Source organism: Xenopus tropicalis, chromosome 2, assembly GCF_000004195.4.
Source record: "Xenopus tropicalis strain Nigerian chromosome 2, UCB_Xtro_10.0, whole genome shotgun sequence".
NCBI lineage: Eukaryota > Metazoa > Chordata > Amphibia > Anura > Pipidae > Xenopus > Xenopus tropicalis.
In genome coordinates this window covers 164756454-164775127 of record NC_030678.2, presented here as the reverse complement: position 1 = coordinate 164775127, position 18674 = coordinate 164756454, and the positions used below count along the sequence as shown (strand labels likewise).

The following is an 18674-nucleotide window of genomic DNA, read 5'->3' as shown; positions in this document are numbered from 1 at the left end:
AGTGGATAGATAGGTCAGTATGGGTCTGTATGTGAGTGGATAGATAGGTCAGTGTGGGTCTGTATGTGAGTAGATAGATAGGTCAGTGTGGGTCTGTATGTGAGTGGATAGATAGGTCAGTGTGGGTCTGTATGTGAGTGGATAGATAGGTCAGTATGGGTCTGTATGTGAGTAGATAGATAGGTCAGTGTGGGTCTGTATGTGAGTGGATAGATAGGTCAGTGTGGGTCTGTATGTGAGTGGATAGATAGGTCAGTGTGGGTCTGTATGTGAGTGGATAGATAGGTCAGTATGGGTCTGTATGTGAGTGTATAGATAGGTCAGTGTGGGTCTGTATGTGAGTGTATAGATAGGTCAGTGTGGGTCTGTATGTGAGTAGATAGATAGGTCAGTGTGGGTCTGTATGTGAGTGGATAGATAGGTCAGTGTGGGTCTGTATGTGAGTGGATAGATAGGTCAGTGTGGGTCTGTATGTGAGTGGATAGATAGGTCAGTATGGGTCTGTATGTGAGTGGATAGATAGGTCAGTATGGGTCTGTATGTGAGTGGATAGATAGGTCAGTATGGGTCTGTGAGTGAGTGGATAGATAGGTCAGTATGGGTCTGTATGTGAGTGGATAGATAGGTCAGTATGGGTCTGTATGTGAGTGGATAGAAAGGTCAGTATGGGTCTGTATGTGAGTAGATAGGACAATTGTGAATAAAGCTGTTTCTTAAACCACCTTCACCCGTGTCTCCCCTAGATTTGGCCTAGTTCAGTGACCTCTGCCCTAATACAAGTCTTTATTACTGGCGGCTTCACTTATAGAATGATTATATGAAGAAGAGCGGTAGGTGGTTATAGTCTATACATCAAGGTAACTATAATGAGAATGAGGGGTTCCCCTACCCCTCTGCATATATTGCGTGAGGCTCCTCTTTACACCCCTTTCATCCCTGAGCTCTGCAATGAATGGGTCTGTCAGTAGCTGCCTTGCAGATGGTCTTCTCGCTGGATTCGTCTGCAGACATTCATTAATAAAGAAATGGAAGTTTTCACTCCTGGAAAAAAGAAATTGGGTCAAAATTGTAATTGTCATGTTATGTAATATGTAATTTTTCAGAGTTCATGCATTTAAAATATGTTAATAGAATGAGCAAAGCCAAGTGCCCTGTATAAACCTTTGTGTAATCTATCTGGCTGATAGTCCTTGTTAAACATTCTAATAATATCACCCTATTGACATATACAGAAGCTTGCCAGCTGGTGACTTTTTTATGTTTGAAGAATTATTGGATTGTTTTGCCTTGAAAAATTGTGTATTATGAATAATGCAAAATCAATTTTTAGTAACTCTGCCCCCTATTACTTAATAGTAATCTATGTTACAACATGTCAATCATACCTTTCTACTAACAGTTCTGCAGTATGATACACACACACACTAGGGTTTACTTACGGAGATGCCCTTCAGCCATATAGATGGCCGCAATCCCCAGAGACCAGATGTCGGCCTGGATATTAAAATATGGGGAAAAGACAACTATTAGAGAAGAATATACACAGGGGCACATGATAGTAATTCCAGTTGCAGATCATTCAGATATTTCTGCTGTCTCTCCATCCACCCCTGATACTGATTCTATTTGGGAAGCACAATAACAAATACATTAGAAGCCTATAATCTAGGAGTGAAGAGCTGTGACTTATCTCTAAATGATCCCAAAAACCTCAAACTGAGAGTCGTGTGTGTTACATGGAGTTGAAAACCCCCATAACGTGAAAGAAGTTGAATGGACTTAGTGTCTTATATTCTTATTCCCTGCACTTTAAATGCATTTCACTCTCTTACTTCAGATTTCCCTCTCATATCACGGGAACCACATTACAGCTCTGGATTCTCTGTTATGAGAGGGGCATGTAAAGTGAGTGAGCGGAATGCTTGTCCGTAGTGGGTATCCGTAGTTCCAAGAGGTGCGTGACGTCAGACGCCAAAGGAACGACCGCGCGGTGAGAAGCGGTGCAGAGGGAGGCTACAGTGGCGATAAAGTGGCGTTAGCGGATCACTGGGGATACTTCCACCCTACTCTACTTGTTATTTGCACTTAGTATATTGTATGAGAGCCTAAAACCAATTAACCTTCTATTAGACAATATAGTATTTGGCAAAATACGGGCTAAGTACTTGGGCAGAATATGGTTAAAATATGTTTCAAGCCTTGTGAAACTCTCTGAGATAATAGGTATTAATCAACATTTTGTAAATACATTTTATGCAAAACAAGCTTTGTTTAACTGCTATTTTTAACTCGTAAGGAAGTACTGTACTTACTGTGGTTAAATATCTAAAATGTGCAGAGGCCCAAATAGGTTTTAAAGGGTTTAATGATATATATATATAGTGATGTAGTGAGGAGCAGAGGATACATGGATATATGAGTATAATATGGACTATTAGACTATTATGCTGACACCTACTGGTGAGAAACAAAGATTACACTGACCATATTTTATATGGTAACACTTTGTATAAATTGATTGGTTAATTGTACATGAGCTGCACTGTGACAGTTTGTGCAAATTGTGATGTCACGGAAGTGTTTTTTTTCTTCACATTTTTGAACTATTTAAGTTTGTATTTTTCACTTGCACAATGTCCTTGATAAAGGCCCAAGAGGGACCGAAACGTCGGATCGCACGGTGAATAAAAAGAAAATTAGGCCAGTGTTTTTTGTTTCCCATACAGTTGTACAGGGGAAATTTTACTGATGACTTAATGCCATAAAGCAATGACGTACAGTGGGATATAATGTAGATAATGAGATGTTAAACTGGTCGCTGTATTGTTATACTTGGAGTTTGATGCACATAATAAATTGGCATATTTTAACCCTGGTGTAATTAGCCCTGGGAAAAAAAATGCACATAGTTAAGACACCAAGACATGTCCTGCTTGCGTTTTGGTTAATTGCCAACGTTCTTGTGAATTTTCATTTTCAATTTTGGGTGCCCAGCCGGCCCCGTCCGACCCTGATTATCAGCACATGGGCTACTGATTCTGATCTCTGGTTTTCTGCCCCATTTACCCCAGTAACAATGCATGTGGGCTGCCACTTGAATACCAGCAGGGCGGCCAATCACATAAAGGGGTGGTCCAGTGACATAAAGAGGTACTGGGTGATTATGGGAAGGGGTTGGCTGATGATGCAAAGGGGCAGAATACATTTGTAATACTTTACAGTAATACCGGCACTTGCTTTACATGGTATTTTACTGGCTAGGCGAATGAAATACCGGCTGGGTGGCTGGTCAGTTAGAATGAAAGACCAAAAAAGGAATAGGAGATAATGGGAATAATAACAAATGTGGCTGCAGAATGGCCCAGACAGCCAGGTAGCACTGTAAATATGGGGTTACAGAAGGCAGAGCATAAATAATTTAAATGTCCAACTGGAAACAAAAATTACATTTTATTTATTATACAAAGAAACATTAGGTGGAGTTTCCCTTTATAGTGTTCCTCTTGGCGCAGATGAAGGCAGGAGAGCAGCTGCAGAATATCAGGGTGCACATAACAATTCAGCATCTATATATATATATATATATTTCTCCCCCAGCATTCTCCAGCTCTCCCCCCCAGAATCCTCCAGCTCCCCCCCTTCCCCCAGCATCCTCCAGCTCCCCCCCCAGAAGCCTTCAGCTCCTCCCCTCCCCCAGCATCCTCCAACTCTCCTCCCAGCGTCCTCCAACTCACCCCCCCCCCGTGTTCTCCAACTTTCCCTCCATCGTCCTCCAACTCAGCCCCCCTCGTGTTCTCCTACTTTCCCTCCATCGTCCTCCAACTCAGCCCCCCTCGTGTTCTCCTACTTTCCCTCCATCGTCCTCCAACTCACCCCCCTCGTGTTCTCCTACTTTCCCTCCATCGTCCTCCAACTCAGCCCCCCTCGTGTTCTCCTACTTTCCCTCCATCGTCCTCCAACTCACCCCCCCTCGTGTTCTCCTACTTTCCCTCCATCGTCCTCCAACTCACCCCCCCTCGTGTTCTCCTACTTTCCCTCCATCGTCCTCCAACTCACCCCCCCTCGTGTTCTCCTACTTTCCCTCCAGCGTCCTCCAACTCACCCCCCCTCGTGTTCTCCAACTTTCCCTCCATCGTCCTCCAACTCACCCCCCCCTCGTGTTCTCCTACTTTCCCTCCAGTGTCCTCCAACTCACCCCCCCTTGTGTTCTCCTACTTTCCCTCCATCGTCCTCCAACTCACCCCCCCTCGTGTTCTCCTACTTTCCCTCCAGTGTCCTCCAACTCACCCCCCCTCGTGTTCTCCTACTTTCCCTCCAGCGTCCTCCAACTCATCCCCCTCGTGTTCTCCTACTTTCCCTCCATCGTCCTCCAACTCACCCCCCCTCGTGTTCTCCTACTTTCCCTCCAGCGTCCTCCAACTCACCCCCCCTCGTGTTCTCCTACTTTCCCTCCAGCGTCCTCCAACTATCCCCCCCTCGTGTTCTCCTACTTTCCCTCCATCGTCCTCCAACTCACCCCCCTCGTGTTCTCCTACTTTCCCTCCAGCGTCCTCCAACTCACCCCCCCTCGTGTTCTCCTACTTTCCCTCCAGCATCCTCCAACTCACCCCCCCCCAGCATCCTCCAACTCACCCAGTGTCCTTCTCAGCATCCTCCAACTCCCCGTGTCCTACAGCTTCCTCCTGCTTCGTACGGCTGTGTCCCCAGGCTCCCCCGCTGCATTCTCACTTTTATATGGTTGCACCCCTTGTGTACTGACGTCAAATGTATGCACTGGGCGCGCCCAACAGGATTATTGCTGACCAATGACAGGAGCCCGGAATTGATTAACCCTTTAATGGTAAAATCGCCCGGCCCGGGATGTCCCCCCGATGGCGGCCCTGGGACTGGCCCACCAGGATACCAGGGAAACGCCAAGTGGGCCCGGGTGTCAGTGGGCCCTCCTGCTTCTATTTACCAGAGTTGGCCCATGGGGGACACAGGAAAACTCCCGGGGGCCTATTTCTTGGGCATTCCCTATTCCTGTATGAGAAGAAAGAGATACTAAAGAGACTAAATGAGCAAAGGAGGAATTACAATTGGCAAGTGGGAATAATAATAAAAGGTTTCCTGTTGGTCCTCTGGCATCTCAGTCCCACACTGGTAGCATCTGAGCCTCGGCTTATTTAGCCACCTGAGACCGCTCAGTAACCCCATTCCTACCCCTCTCCTGTCCCCCTTCTTGGAATGAGTGGCTTGTATTTATATTATTGCCGCCTGCGGACTAGTTCTCCCATTACGCCATAGCACAAGCGCCCCTGTGCCACAGACGGGACAAAACTGTGACACCTGCCCTATAATGTGGGAGGGACTGCTCCGGCCCATGGTTAAGCCCCGCCCCGGGCAGGTTGCGCCTATGCTCCGCCTGTAGGTGTCGCTGTTGCCGCTAGTGCTGGCCGTGCGCATGCGCTGCTGGTATCGCGATCCCGAAGTGCAGAAAATATATTGGGGTGCGGGAAGAAGCGCCCCCCGATCTATCAGCCGGGTGAGTAAGGACTCGGGAGTGCGGGGCCGGGGAGTGGGTTGCGCTGTAAGACGAGTAGAAGCTGAGCGGGTTAGAGCTCTGGGTCAGGAATCGCCAACCTGTTGCTGCACTACAACCCCCAGTATCTCCCGAATGGGAAATCCTTGCGGTGGGATTGTGGGAGTTGTAGTTCCGCTAAATCTCAGGCACCGGGGTCTCACTGATTGTTTCCGCACCAATAACAATAATAATAACAGTAATGGTACCTTCCTGCCTGGGGCAGAGTTGGGCACAGTTGGCTTCTCTCTCATATTGCGGATCAGGGTACAGCTGGGGCTCTGTTACACAAGGAACTACAAACACAAACTTAGAGAAGATACTGGGAGTTGTAGTTCCGCAACAGATCCTGCCTTTTCTGCAAACATGGAGGGCCCCTGGCAATGTAGGGATGTGGGATGCCCAGCCTGCAGCCCTCCAGTTGTTGTACTACAACTCTCAACATCCTCCAGACATTATTTGACTTGTAATTGGGGCAGTCAGGGGCCTCTAACTGTTATTGATCTGCTCTACTGTATCCCAGAGAGGGGGTTGGGGTGCCCAAAGCTGTTATTGGGGCAGGGGCAAGCAGCTAAACACCAGTCTGGGTAAGATTTGCTATAGGCATGAGTCAGTATAGTACATATCCTGTTATAAACTAATGGGGGGGCAGCTCATTTATTGAAGTGCAACTGTCGGCAGAACATTGGCCAAGTTGGTTCGGCTAAAAGCTGCCCATACACGGGGAAGGACTGCTTGTTTGGTGGGTGAGGCCAGCCGGGTACTAGCCCAAATCAGGCTGATCTAGTCCTATTCCCAGGGGCTTATCCAGACCCATCAGGGGAGGGCCCCCTCCTCCTCCACATGCTGGCACCCCCCTTCCCCAGTGACTCTGGGTTTCCTTGTCCTTTAAAAGAACAATACCCTGTGTGCAGATTTCCTTTCCACTTGTGGAACCTGTGGTTCTGGTGTGGTCTCTCCCTAACCAGGTCGGAGGTCTGGAACCTGTTGTGTTATATATTGTTATAATGACATAAATATAGCAATAAAATTAGAAAAATAATTCCCCACAAGGCTACAGGCTGAGTTATACAGGGAACTCTGAGTATCACTCATGTATTATAAGGGATAATGTACCCCCTACTGTAAATGATAAGGATATTAGCAGTCACTGAGGGGTTCTGTGCCCATATAAAGGCACAAGGCTGCAGGCTGAGTTATACAGGGAACTCTGAGTATCACTCATGTATTATAAGGGATAATGTACCCCCTACTGTAAATGATAAGGATATTAGCAGTCACTGAGGGGCTCTGTACCCATATAAAGGCACAAGGCTGCAGGCTGAGTTGTACAGGGAACTCTGAGTATCACTCATGTATTATAAGGGATAATGTACCCCCTACTGTAAATGATAAGGATATTAGCAGTCACTGAGGGGTTCTGTGCCCATATAAAGGCACAAGGCTGCAGGCTGAGTTATACAGGGAACTCTGAGTATCACTCATGTATTATAAGGGATAATGTACCCCCTACTGTAAATGATAAGGATATTAGCAGTCACTGAGGGGCTCAGTGACCATATAAAGGCACAAGGCTGCAGGCTGAGTTATACAGGGAACTCTGAGTATCACTCATGTATTATAAGGGATAATGTACCCCCTACTGTAAATGATAAGGATATTAGCAGTCACTGAGGGGTTCTGTGCCCATATAAAGGCACAAGGCTGCAGGCTGAGTTGTACAGGGAACTCTGAGTATCACTCATGTATTATAAGCAGGGCCGCCGTCAGGGGGGCACGGGGGGGACTGTTGTCCCGGGCCCGGCCGATTGTTGCTTTAAAGGGGGCCCGGCCGTGACACAGTTTTTAAGCACGGGCCCCCTTTAAAGAATTACGGCCCTTGGGTCATTGGTGGTCAGCGGGTAATTCAATTGGCTGGGCCCCGTGCGTACTGACGTCACAAGTACGCACGGGGCCCAGCCAATTGAATTACCCGCTGACCACGGGCGCAACCTTATAAAAACTGCAGCGGCAAGCCGGTGGGCATAAGAAGAGGATACAGCCGGAGGAGGAGGCGGCGGCGGATGTAGAAGGCGGGTGCAGAAGGCGGGTGCTGGGGAGAGCAGGGAGAGCCACAGGACATGCCTCAGGAGGATGGTAGGGAGGAGGATGTTAGGGGGGAGGATGTTAGGGGGGCTGGAGGATGTTGGGGACGACGCTGGGGGAAGCTGGAGGATGTTGGGGACGACGCTGGGGGAAGCTGGAGGATGGTAAGGGGGGCTGGAGGATGCTGAGGGAAGCTGGATGATGGTAGGTGGGGCTGGAGCATGCTGGGGAGGATGTTGGGGAGGTCGCTGGGGGGAAACTGGATGATGGTAGGTGGGGCTGGAGGATGCTGGGGAGGATGCTGGAGGATGTTGGGGAGGTCGTTGGGGGGAAACTGGATGATGGTAGGTGGGGCTGGAGGATGCTGGGGTAGGATGGTAGGTGGGGCTGGAGCATGCTGGGGAGGATGTTGGGAAGGACGCTGGGGGAAGCTGGAGGATGGTAAGGGGGGCTGGAGGATGCTGATGAGGGCGCTGGAGGAAGCTGGAGGATGCTGGGAGGGAGCTGGAGGATTTTGTGGAGGATGCTAGGGGGCAACTGGAGGATGCTGCAGCGGGGAGCGGGCCATAGTATGAGGATGCTGGGGGAGGACCAGCAATGTTCTGTGCCCATATAAAGGCACAAGGCTGCAGGCTGAGTTATACAGGGAACTCTGAGTATCACTCATGTATTATAAGGGATAATGTACCCCCTACTGTAAATGATAAGGATATTAGCAGTCACTGAGGGGTTCTGTGCCCATATAAAGGCACAAGGCTGCAGGCTGAGTTATACAGGGAACTCTGAGTATCACTCATGTATTATAAGGGATAATGTACCCCCTACTGTAAATGATAAGGATATTAGCAGTCACTGAGGGGTTCTGTGCCCATATAAAGGCACAAGGCTGCAGGCTGAGTTATACAGGGAACTCTGAGTATCACTCATGTATTATAAGGGATAATGTACCCCCTACTGTAAATGATAAGGATATTAGAAGTCACTGAGGGGTTACTTGCTGTTGCTACAGAGTAACGCAGCACTGAGTGCTAAGGGCTCTGGCACACGGGGAGATTAGTCACCCGCGGCAAAACTCCCTGCTCGCGGGCGACTAATCTCCCCGAGTTGCCTTCCCCCTGCCATCCCACCGGCCAACATGTAAGTCGCCGGCGGGATGGCAGACGCGGCGGCGCGATTTCGCGCAAAGGCTTCGCAAGGCTTTTTCGGCGATTTCCCGAAATCGCCCTGCCGCGTCTGCCATCCCGCCGGCGACTTACATGTTGGCCGGTGGGATGGCAGGGGGAAGGCAACTCGGGGAGATTAGTCGCCCGCGAGCAGGGAGTTTTGCCGCGGGCGACTAATCTCCCCGTGTGCCAGAGCCCTAATATTGCGTGTCGATACAAACACCAATAGGGAAGCACAATAAAACAAAGCTTGTGATAAAACTGCTGATTATCCCAGTTAATGAAAAAGGGAAACGCTGCAAGAATCAGCTGATCAGTTCGGCTTTCTATCCTCAGCCTGAAGCATCTTTCCATCCACAAATATATTATATTTCTGTAGATAGATATGTCACTTGTGCTTAAAGGGGAACCGCACCTAAAACCTGTTTTTTGCCTAATGAAAGAAAATAAAGTTAATTGTAAATATACCTGCTCCTGAAAGCAGTGTTTGTTTATCCCTTTCTCTTCTCTGGTTCTGATACGCTCCTCCCCCATTTGGCTGGTTCTGATAAGCTCCTCCCCCATTTGGCTGGTTCTGAAAAGTTCTCCCCCGTTTGTCTGGTTCTGATAAGCACCTCCCAATTTGGCTGGTTCTGATAAGCTCCTCCCCCATTTGGCTGGTTTTGATAAGCTCCTCCCCATTTGGTTGGTTCTGATCAGTTCTCCCCCGTTTGGCTCCTGTGCTGCTAACATTCTATCCTGCGAGGAGCTGCCATACTGTGTAATTCTGCCCCAGGTTTGCTCATTACCCAGGCAAACAGATAACACATGACGGGCACACCCAAACACGGGCACATTTGCGCCATTCCAAATAAACGTGTGCGTGTATGTAAGCATGTTTGGGTGTGTTTGTCTGTTATCTCTTGTGTCTGACAGAACCACCAAACCTGTGGTTTTTACTCCACACCCTGTTAATTAGGGCATCTCGTTAGGCTGGGAGAGAATGAGAAGCACATATTATTAGTATCCTTTATTTATATACCAACATATTCCTCAGCGCTTTACAGAGATTATGCATCAGTCCCTGCCCCAGTGAGCTTACAATCTAAGGCCCCTATCATATTCCCATCAGTCCCTGCCCCAGTGAGCTTACAATCTAAGGTCCCTATCACATTCCCATCAGTCCCTACCCCGGAGGAGCTTACAGTCTAAGGTCCCTATCACCTAAACACACACTAGGGGCAGTTTTATCAGGAGGCTATTAATCTGCTTGTAGGGTTTTGGTGTATGTAAAGAAACCATAGTCCCCAGAGGCACGGGGACATCATGCACAGTCATTGCAGATATTTCCCTAAGTGGAATCAAAGCTACAACCCACTACTGCACTGCCGTCCTTTACATATGAGTCTGAACAGTTTGAGAGACTAATATAGTAGTCTATATTCCTGTACAGGATTATAACACAATAGGAGGGGTATGGGGGGGGGAGTAATAAGAAGGGCTTTGGCCCGCCTGAGACAGTGCTAGTTTGTGCAGTACCAGTCAGTTCTCACAGTAATATCTGCTCTTGGCTTAAGGTGGCCATACATGGCCAGATCCGCTTGTTTGGAGCTTGTTATAATCCTATACAGGGATATAGACTACTATATCAGCAACAGTGACTTAAACCATTGGGACCCACTAGATATGGCCACCTTGAGGTGGGTGACGTCAGTTTTGAGAGCCAAATGTTTGTATCACAACAATGGTTAATGCCACAGAGGCAAGGACTACATCAAGGAACTAATGTGGTCCTCACCCCAACAGGATTATTAAACCTGCCCAGTCAATATTTGGCCAGTTCTTGGGCAGATATATGCCAGGCAGGCCTGTTAGAGGGCTCCATCTGCAGGACCGAATTGGCAGCTTTATTGGCCACCTTAAATCACAGAACATACAAGGAATTGTGGGAATTGGAGGTTAGGCCTGTAGAGGAACAGACTCTAGGGATAAAATTATAGTTTAAGTTGATGCAGAGCGGATTGTGGAACCCAAGAGTAGGTTGGGGGGGATAGAAGTATATTGGAGGGCCCATTTTGCCTACAGGCTGATCAGTATAGGAATATATAACAAAGGTATTTAAAACCATTAAGGGGGTGCTGTCTCCTAGAAGGTGGAGGAGGGGGGCCATTTAGTATATTCTGGATCTGGTGAAGCTGAGATTTAACTAAATACATGTAGGTAGAGCCTTACCTTCTACTCACCCATTGGCTGCATGTTTTTATTCCGTAGGTCCGGATAGGAGAAAGCAGCCGTCGGGATGGAGGAGCTGCTCTTACTCCCCGGAGAGTCAGTTAAGGACATCGGTATCTGAAATTTTTACTTTCTGATGGTTTATATTGGGAATTACACTACATTTATTTTCCTTCTTGCACATTACATGGGCTTGGCAGCATTAGGTATAAACTGACATGATAAATCCGATTTAGTTTAAGGGGTATCCATGATGTTCCCTAGCAACTGTACAACAAAGGGCAAGTTCGCCTCCCATTAAACACAATGACCTCCCCATCCAGTGGACATATGACATAAGTTCCGTGGGCTTCCTGAGGGTTCCCTGAGCCTATGGTTGGTGGGGCTAATTCTGGGGCCCTGGAGGCAGGAGAAAGTATAATAACACGGGCTTGTTAGCAGTATTTGTTTTAGCCAACATTCCTTCAGTTAAAGCAATATGGGAATAATCAAAGGCATTGTGAGTGAATTGTTTCCAACACTGCAGCAGAGTGAGGCCTTTATGAAATATAGCTACTAAACTCAATATATTTTAAAGCGGAGGCATGCAGGCTAGTACTAGGCGGCTGTTAGGGGTTGCTGGGAGTTGTTGTTCAGTAAGTGAAGTGAGGCTGCAGGGGAAGTTATGCCACGTGAGTTCTGTCAGGCAGTGACTGGCACCGGAGCAGCAGATGAGTAACTTAGAGCTCACCATCTGGGAAGAGGATTAGAAGGAATGGAAGTGGGTCTGGGCCATGAGAAATGAATGGGGGGGGGGCTGCGTCGGTACCAGGGCCTCGGGGGGAGCTACCATGGGATCCTGTAAATAAAGATTCCTTACAATGAGAATATTCGCTTACACTTGCATTTTGTACCTTTCAGCCAAAGACGTTACGTACATCTGCCCATTCAGCGGCGCATATCAGGGGAGCTTCACCGTCACCAATTACCGACTCTATTTCAGAAGTCTGGAAAGGGTAAGAGAACATAGAGGAGCTACCATCATGGGAACCTGTCCCTGTATTTTTTTTTTAATTCCAAGCTTTAAAATCAGGAATTAGTTCCTATCACTGTGCAGTCCTGCTGGGTTCCAGGCAAATCTGGGTCTCTGTATAAACCAGATACCGTGCGGTCCCCCCCACTAACAGGAATGGGGGATTTAGGGCTCTGGCACACGGGGAGATTAGTCGCCCGCGACAAATCTCCCTTGTCACGGGCGACTAATCTCCCCGAACTACCATCCCACCGGTGAAAATGTAAGTCGCCAGTGGGATGGCACACGCTGCGCAGGGGATTTCGGCAAATCGCCGAAGTTGCCTCGCAAGACATTTTTGCCGATTTGCTGAAATCGCCTGCGCAACGTGCTCTGGCACATGGCGAGATTAGTCGCCCATGACAAATCTCCCTTGTCACGGGAAATTACTCAGGAGTCACACACCGCCTCCAACTCATAGGGTGAAGACACACGGAGCTACTTAGTAGCAGCTACTTGTCACATCTACTAAATGCCAAAATTTCACTGCCATAGACAACACTGAGAATTGCCTCTGCTAAAATACTGTACACGTAAAGACAATTATCAGTTAAAGATCAGCATTGTCTAGTTTAGTTGCAGTGACAAGTAGCTGCTACTTGTAGCTCCGTGTGTCTTCATCCATAAAGATAACTATTGTATAAAAGAAATATAGAAACACAAGCAGGCAAAGATTGTAGGGCTCATTTCTGCTCTGCGCTCTGAGTCAGGCTTGCCACTTATGAGCCAAAGCCCAGTCTATTGTGAATAAAAGCACTTATTGTATTCTGTTGTGTCCAGGCCTGGACTGGGATTCAGTGGCCAGAGGTCCAAACAGCCCAATAAATAGTAACTGCTTATGGCAAAAAAGTAGCTATAATGATGTGTGCAAAGGGAGAATATTGTTTCTTACCCTAATAATTCAGCCCCACCCACTTCAAACAGTGTTACATATGCGCTAGCCTTAAAGAAAAATTATACCCCCAAAATAGATACTCAAGCAACAGATAGTTTATCTCATATTAGGTGACCTAATAAAGAATTATTAAACTGGAATATATATATATCAGTAAATATTGCCCTTTTACATCATTTTGTTTGGGCCGCCATTTAGCGATGGGCTGTGTGCTCCCTCAGAGATCAGCTGACAGGAAGTGATGCAGCTCTAACTGTAACAAGAAGTAGTGTGGGAGCAAAAGGCACAATTCTGCCCATTCATTGGCTGATGGGGCCTAGCATGTATGTGTGCCTTGGTTTGTTTGTGTGCACTGTGACTCCTATGATCCCAGGGGGCGGCCCTTAGTACTTAAAATGGCAGATTTCTATTTAGGATTACCCAATGGCACATACTACTAAAAAGTATATTTTTATGCATATGGTCCATTTAGATGAAGCAGCTGTTTTATACAGGGGTATAGTTTCTCTTTAATTCGCCTTACTAACCCATTCGTTCTGTCCATATTGGTGAGGACCCCCCTCTGTGTTAGCAGAATAACATACATATCGCTAGGGTAGAGCTGTTTATTTGCTGTTGCGTTTGGTGGTCTTTCTTTATAGTCACTTTCTGTGGTTTTGCCCTCGTTTGCCAGGATATGCGGAACATCCGATTTGCCTACAAGCAAGATCTGCGCACACGTAAATCTGTATTTGAGAATCTCGCGAAGTTTGCCTTTCCATTAAATTACGGCTTGGTGAGTCTCATTTGGGCCTTTTATGGCCTGTCTGTGCTGGATCTGGCATGGGGCTAGTAAAGTAGGCTGGTTGGCATACTTCTTATCAAGCAGCCACATAGGTGGTAGGGCAGGTAGAGGGGCATCAATGGTTAGTGGGACAAAATGACATGCAGGTTAAATAGGTGCCAGTATTTGGGGGGCATCAGTGCCACAATATGAGTGGAATGGAGAGCCCTGGGGTGTGCCAGAGCTAGACAGGCTGTATCACTCACTTCTGACTCGTTGCATCTTGTCTTCAACAGACCCATTGGCTTATCCCTGTGGGGGGCAGTAGTGAGCCCACAGTGTTTACCAGTTTAGTCATATCACTTAAACAACCTCCCTGTCTTGGGAACTGACCAGGTACTAATAGGTGCCCTGAAGGCCTGCAGATAATAAAATTACCATTTCAACCTAAACATCAATTTAGGCTTAATATTTGCCCACTGCCAGTGCATGATAGATATTTTTGGCAGCAAATACCTGGGGCTGCGATACCATCTGTCTGTCCTGACCCAGGGTTAAATTCAGCATGGGGGCAAACTGCCCAATGAGAAGCCACTCTGCATATCCATTGCTCTACAGGGGCAGGGCCATGTTTTTTCAGCCCACTTCTCCTATGATTTTGTATCAGGTCCTTTCAGTGTTCTGGCACAGACCCGATATAGGGGGGGGCAGCTCCATCCCTCCATCTGTCAGCACAGCACCCACGTGCCAAGAGGTATTGAGCAGTGGCCATGCCAAGTGGCTTCTCGTTGGAGGAACCTCTGGGCCACCAAAACAAGTAGCCTGTGAGGAAAATGTGTCAGGCCCAGGCAGCTTCTCTTAACTTACATATACTGTATTAAAACTGAGTAGGTGCGCATTCGCAGAATAGTTGCACACATGCGCCATAACCTCTATGAACCTCTAGCTAATGAATAGCAGCTTAAATTCTTTACACAACTGTCCCCTCAAAATGGATTAGGCAAAGGCAGATCTCCATTTATGGCTTTCCCTTTCTGTTTATATATATAATCTATAATATCTCACTTATTGTTGTATTGTACTTTCCCCACAGCCTCTCTTTGCCTTTGAGTACAAAGAAGTGTTTCCTGAAAACGGCTGGAAGGTCTATGACCCGATCCAGGAATACAGGCGGCAGGTAGGGACAATTCACTTTATTAACTACAGGTATTGGACACGTTATACAGAATGCTCTGGGGGTTTCTAGTTGAGTTTTTCTGTAATTTGGATCTCCATACTTTAGTCCTACTAATAAACTACTAATAAGTCTACTTATAAACCCAATAAGATTGTTTTGCCTCCAATAAGGATCCATTATATCTTAGTTGGGATCAAGTACATGTACTGTTTTATTATTACAGAGAAAAGGGAATCATTTAACCATGAAATAAACCCAATAGGGCTGTTCTGCCCCAATAAGGGGTAATTATATCTTAGTTGGGATCAAGTACAGGTACTGTTTTATTATTACAGAGAAAAGGGAATCATTTAACCATGAAATAAACCCAATAGGGCTGTTCTGCCCCCAATAAGGGGTAATTATATCTTAGTTGGGATCAAGTACAGGTACTGTTTTATTATTACAGAGAAAAAGGAAATCAGTTTTAAAATTCTGAATTATTTGATTAAACTGGGGTCTATGGGAGACAGGCTTTCTGTAATTCGGAGCTTTCTGGATAACGGGTTTCCGGATAAGGGATCCCATACCTGTATTTCCATTCTTTATTCTAACAGCCCTAGATGGAATAAAGCTTATTGCTGATTGGTTGTGTAACTACATAAACCTATTGGCACACTGTGATCATTATAAGAAATTAACAGCACATAGTTCAATAAAAGGCATTGTGGGAGACTCACAGCTATGGATATGCACTGACACTGGCCAGCATTTATACCTATTGGTGTAGCATTCTAGCCCTTTGCAAATCGTTTTATCTGTACTTTCTTAAACAGGATTCAAACGCAAATAAAAAAATAAATAAATGTGAACTTTCTCCTCTGAGCACTTTTGCGATGTACATTCATTCTGCAGTTTTGGTTTCTGAGAAGATTCAGAATATCAGAATATTGATTTCTCCTTAGAATTTGCATGTAATGTCATATAAATGCCGTTCTCCTAATACACAAATCATTGTGCACTTGCTCTCCAAATGCTTTAAAACTCTTTGTTTCCATGAAAACTAAAAGCAGCGAAACCATTTCCTAATTATATCATTAATGGGGCTGAATTTCTTCCAACAGGATCAAAAATCTGCGTGCAAAAATAATCGAGCAAGATGCTATGATTAAAGTCCTCCATCAGCGCTCGCGGAAGGATCCCGGGAAGAATGACAGCTCCAGTTTACGCCCGGCCCGCTCCGTACCTTCTATCGCTGCCGTGACTCTGTCCAACACAAGCACAGGAGTCCATTCCAGGCAGACATCGGTGAACAGCAACCAGGCGGCCGAGGAGTAGAAGGAAGAGAAAGCCCGCAAGGGAAGTATAGGTAAATGCTACAGCTTATTGTATGGCCTGGGGATGTTAGCCATGACCATTGGCTCTTAAATATTACTCCTAATGCCCTCATAGCAGACGCTAGGTTGGTTGTTATTCACTACTAGGATATAGATAACCATTAGCTTCTGCAGACTTTTAGGTCACTTGGGCTACCCCACTTCCAGCTATATCAGTCACAGGGCAGTGATAGTTACTATAGGCCAAGCTCCACTGCACCAATATGCTTTTTGCCTCTGTGGTTTCTTCTGGATCAGTAAAAAAGGGTGAGTTGTTAGGTCACTGGGTGCGTGGCCAACCAACAAAAGCTGGTAGTTAGGAAACTGCAGGCATAGCATTGGCAGGAACTGTCTCCTAGGTTGGCTTACTGCCTGCATGGGGAGGATACCATATCACTTTACCAGTACATTCAGTTGATTGGTTCAGCAGAAATACTTTGGGGTCTATTGGTTCTTTAAGGTGATGGTGTTTAAATCATGACTACCAACCCAGAATTCCCCCAAATGAGTGCAGATCTCTATGCCTCCATAGCTCATAAGGGGTCTAGATAGACAGATTCCAGGTTAAGCTTTCAGTATGATGGAAATAATGGTATCCTCAGAAACCAGCAGTGATAGAACCAGAAAACACATTACAACATGGGAGGGGGGGGGGTTTGCAGTGAAGCTAACCAATTTATTGTCTTAGTAGAACCCTCACCCAGATTCTCATTTGTAGGTCTGAATCAGGGCAAGGATCACCATGAAATCCCATCTCCTTCCTTAATGCTTCTCCCTCCATCTTTGTTTCTGCCGCCCCCAATACCACTTGTGACGGCATCTCATGCCAAAACAGGAAGCAAAGACAACAGCACCCAGACGGAGAAGAGTCCTGAGCTGTTTTGGCCAAACAGTGCTTCGTTCCCAGGCAGGGGGCGGATAAACATGACTCCCTCGAGCAGCCCCTTGCTACGGCACACTGCCAACAAAGCATGTGAGAAACTAGGTAAGCGTGAGAATGGCAAACATGGAGACATAAAGAGAGTAGGCACAAGGCTGACCCCTCCGTAGAACTTTGTCCCAGCCAATCGGAACATGCGGTTGGCCAGGTATGTGCATAATGCCTGTGGGTAGCTGGCATTGCCAGTTGGGTAAATTTACGTGAAGAGCCCATTGGTGGCACAAAATGTTGGCACTACTATAATAAGACAAACTGGGCAGGGAACACTGTTGCAGTTGGCTAGGGAAGTCGTTGGCAGTATTGCCAATGGTAAACACTGACCAGTGCCAAATAAGATGTGGCAATCCGTATTCACTCCCCCACCAACGCATGGGTGATATGGATCGGAAGAGGTGGGAGTGCTCAGCCTGAAGGCCACTGAGGGTGAGATTTGGAATTAACTTGTTTGTTCTCCTAGATACCCCTGAAAGCCCACTAATCAGCCCATTGACCTACATCAGTGATTCTCATGCTGTGGGGCTGGTACCCCTGGGGTGATATGGTGCAGTGGCAGTTGGGGGTGCTCAGCATGGAGGCCACCTAAGTTGATATATCATGCTCAGCTTGAAGGTTTATTAGGGTGAATACTCTTGCCTGCTGTCCTAGATATTTTTGGAACCAATGGCTTCTCCATGGAGCCTTAACCACAAGGCTTTTCCTCAACCGTTGCCCTAGATAAAGGCCATTTTGGTTGGATGAGGGTTATTGTGTTGCTCAGCACTTGTCTAGTACAGGGATGAGAAATATTCTAACAATGTTCTTGTATTCTTGGTTTCTCCTAGATAATTCCCCTGTTCTTGGGAAGACTCCAGATCACAGAGGGCGAGTTGGCAACACTGCTCACAAAAACGACTTCCCAGAAGCAGAAAATACAATGGAAGTCCTTATTTAAAGACATTTATTGTACAGAAGCCCTCTCCCCTGATGACAGGAGCCTATAGACACGCAGGGCTGGAGGCAGCCCACAGGAAGCCCATGGTTTGACAAGCGGATACAGAGATGGAGGAAAAAGAAAAGCAATGGGAGGACCCAGAAGTTTTGTTGAAGGACTTTGGAATGTCATTGGCTGGAGTCAAGGAGAAGGCAAAGACTTATCCCCATTGTATGGGTTTTAATAATTTGCATGAAATTTTATATTTCTGTCCTGCAGCTACATTTCACATTTGTATTGAGTTGCCCATTAAAAAGGCACAATGGCCTTCGACTTAATAAAATCTCTCATCCTCTATCTTATACTTTGCGCAGTGTTAGTCTGGGCCTCGTGGGGCCCACCAAAGACTCTAACACCCAAGCGGTGATAGGAAAATGCTGATATTTGTATTGATGAACAGATGTTTTGCTGAGCCTGTAGGGCACCTGGGTCTCCTGGAAGGCATGGATCCGGGAAGCCCCATAACTTCACCTTTTGGGGGTCCACCTTTATCTTCTTGGCAAG

At 46.7% G+C, this 18674-nt stretch overlaps 1 protein-coding gene and 1 long non-coding RNA gene across 2 annotated transcripts; one reads left to right on the top strand and one right to left on the bottom strand.

Annotated features, from left to right (window-relative positions):
* Positions 1-685: 685 nt before the first annotated feature.
* LOC116408905 lies at positions 686-5133 on the bottom strand. Its single transcript, XR_004221410.1, has 3 exons — positions 4633-5133; positions 1440-1494; positions 686-1041 (listed from the first exon to the last, which is right to left on the bottom strand). It is a non-coding gene; the product is annotated as an uncharacterized LOC116408905 (long non-coding RNA).
* A 204-nt stretch (positions 5134-5337) lies between these two features.
* LOC101731584 (myotubularin-related protein 2) lies at positions 5338-18453 on the top strand. Its single transcript, XM_031897331.1, has 8 exons — positions 5338-5524; positions 11059-11132; positions 11920-12014; positions 13639-13740; positions 14822-14905; positions 16009-16253; positions 16979-17245; positions 18022-18453. Exons 2-6 carry the CDS (start codon positions 11087-11089, stop codon positions 16054-16056), a joined length of 375 nt encoding a protein of 124 aa, XP_031753191.1. The 5' UTR covers positions 5338-5524; positions 11059-11086; the 3' UTR covers positions 16057-16253; positions 16979-17245; positions 18022-18453.
* The last annotated feature ends 221 nt before the right edge of the window (positions 18454-18674 follow it).

What these genes read in the sequence shown, in the direction of transcription:
- LOC101731584 (XM_031897331.1), top strand. Translation starts at nt 11,087, where the DNA reads ATGGAGGAGCTGCTCTTACTCCCCGGAGAGTCAGTTAAGGACATCG. An exon ending in ATTTCAGAAGTCTGGAAAGG is followed by an intron (nt 12,015 to 13,638) that starts GTAAGAGAACAT and finishes CTCGTTTGCCAG; the next exon opens with GATATGCGGAACATCCGATT. An exon ending in TCCAGGAATACAGGCGGCAG is followed by an intron (nt 14,906 to 16,008) that starts GTAGGGACAATT and finishes TTCTTCCAACAG; the next exon opens with GATCAAAAATCTGCGTGCAA.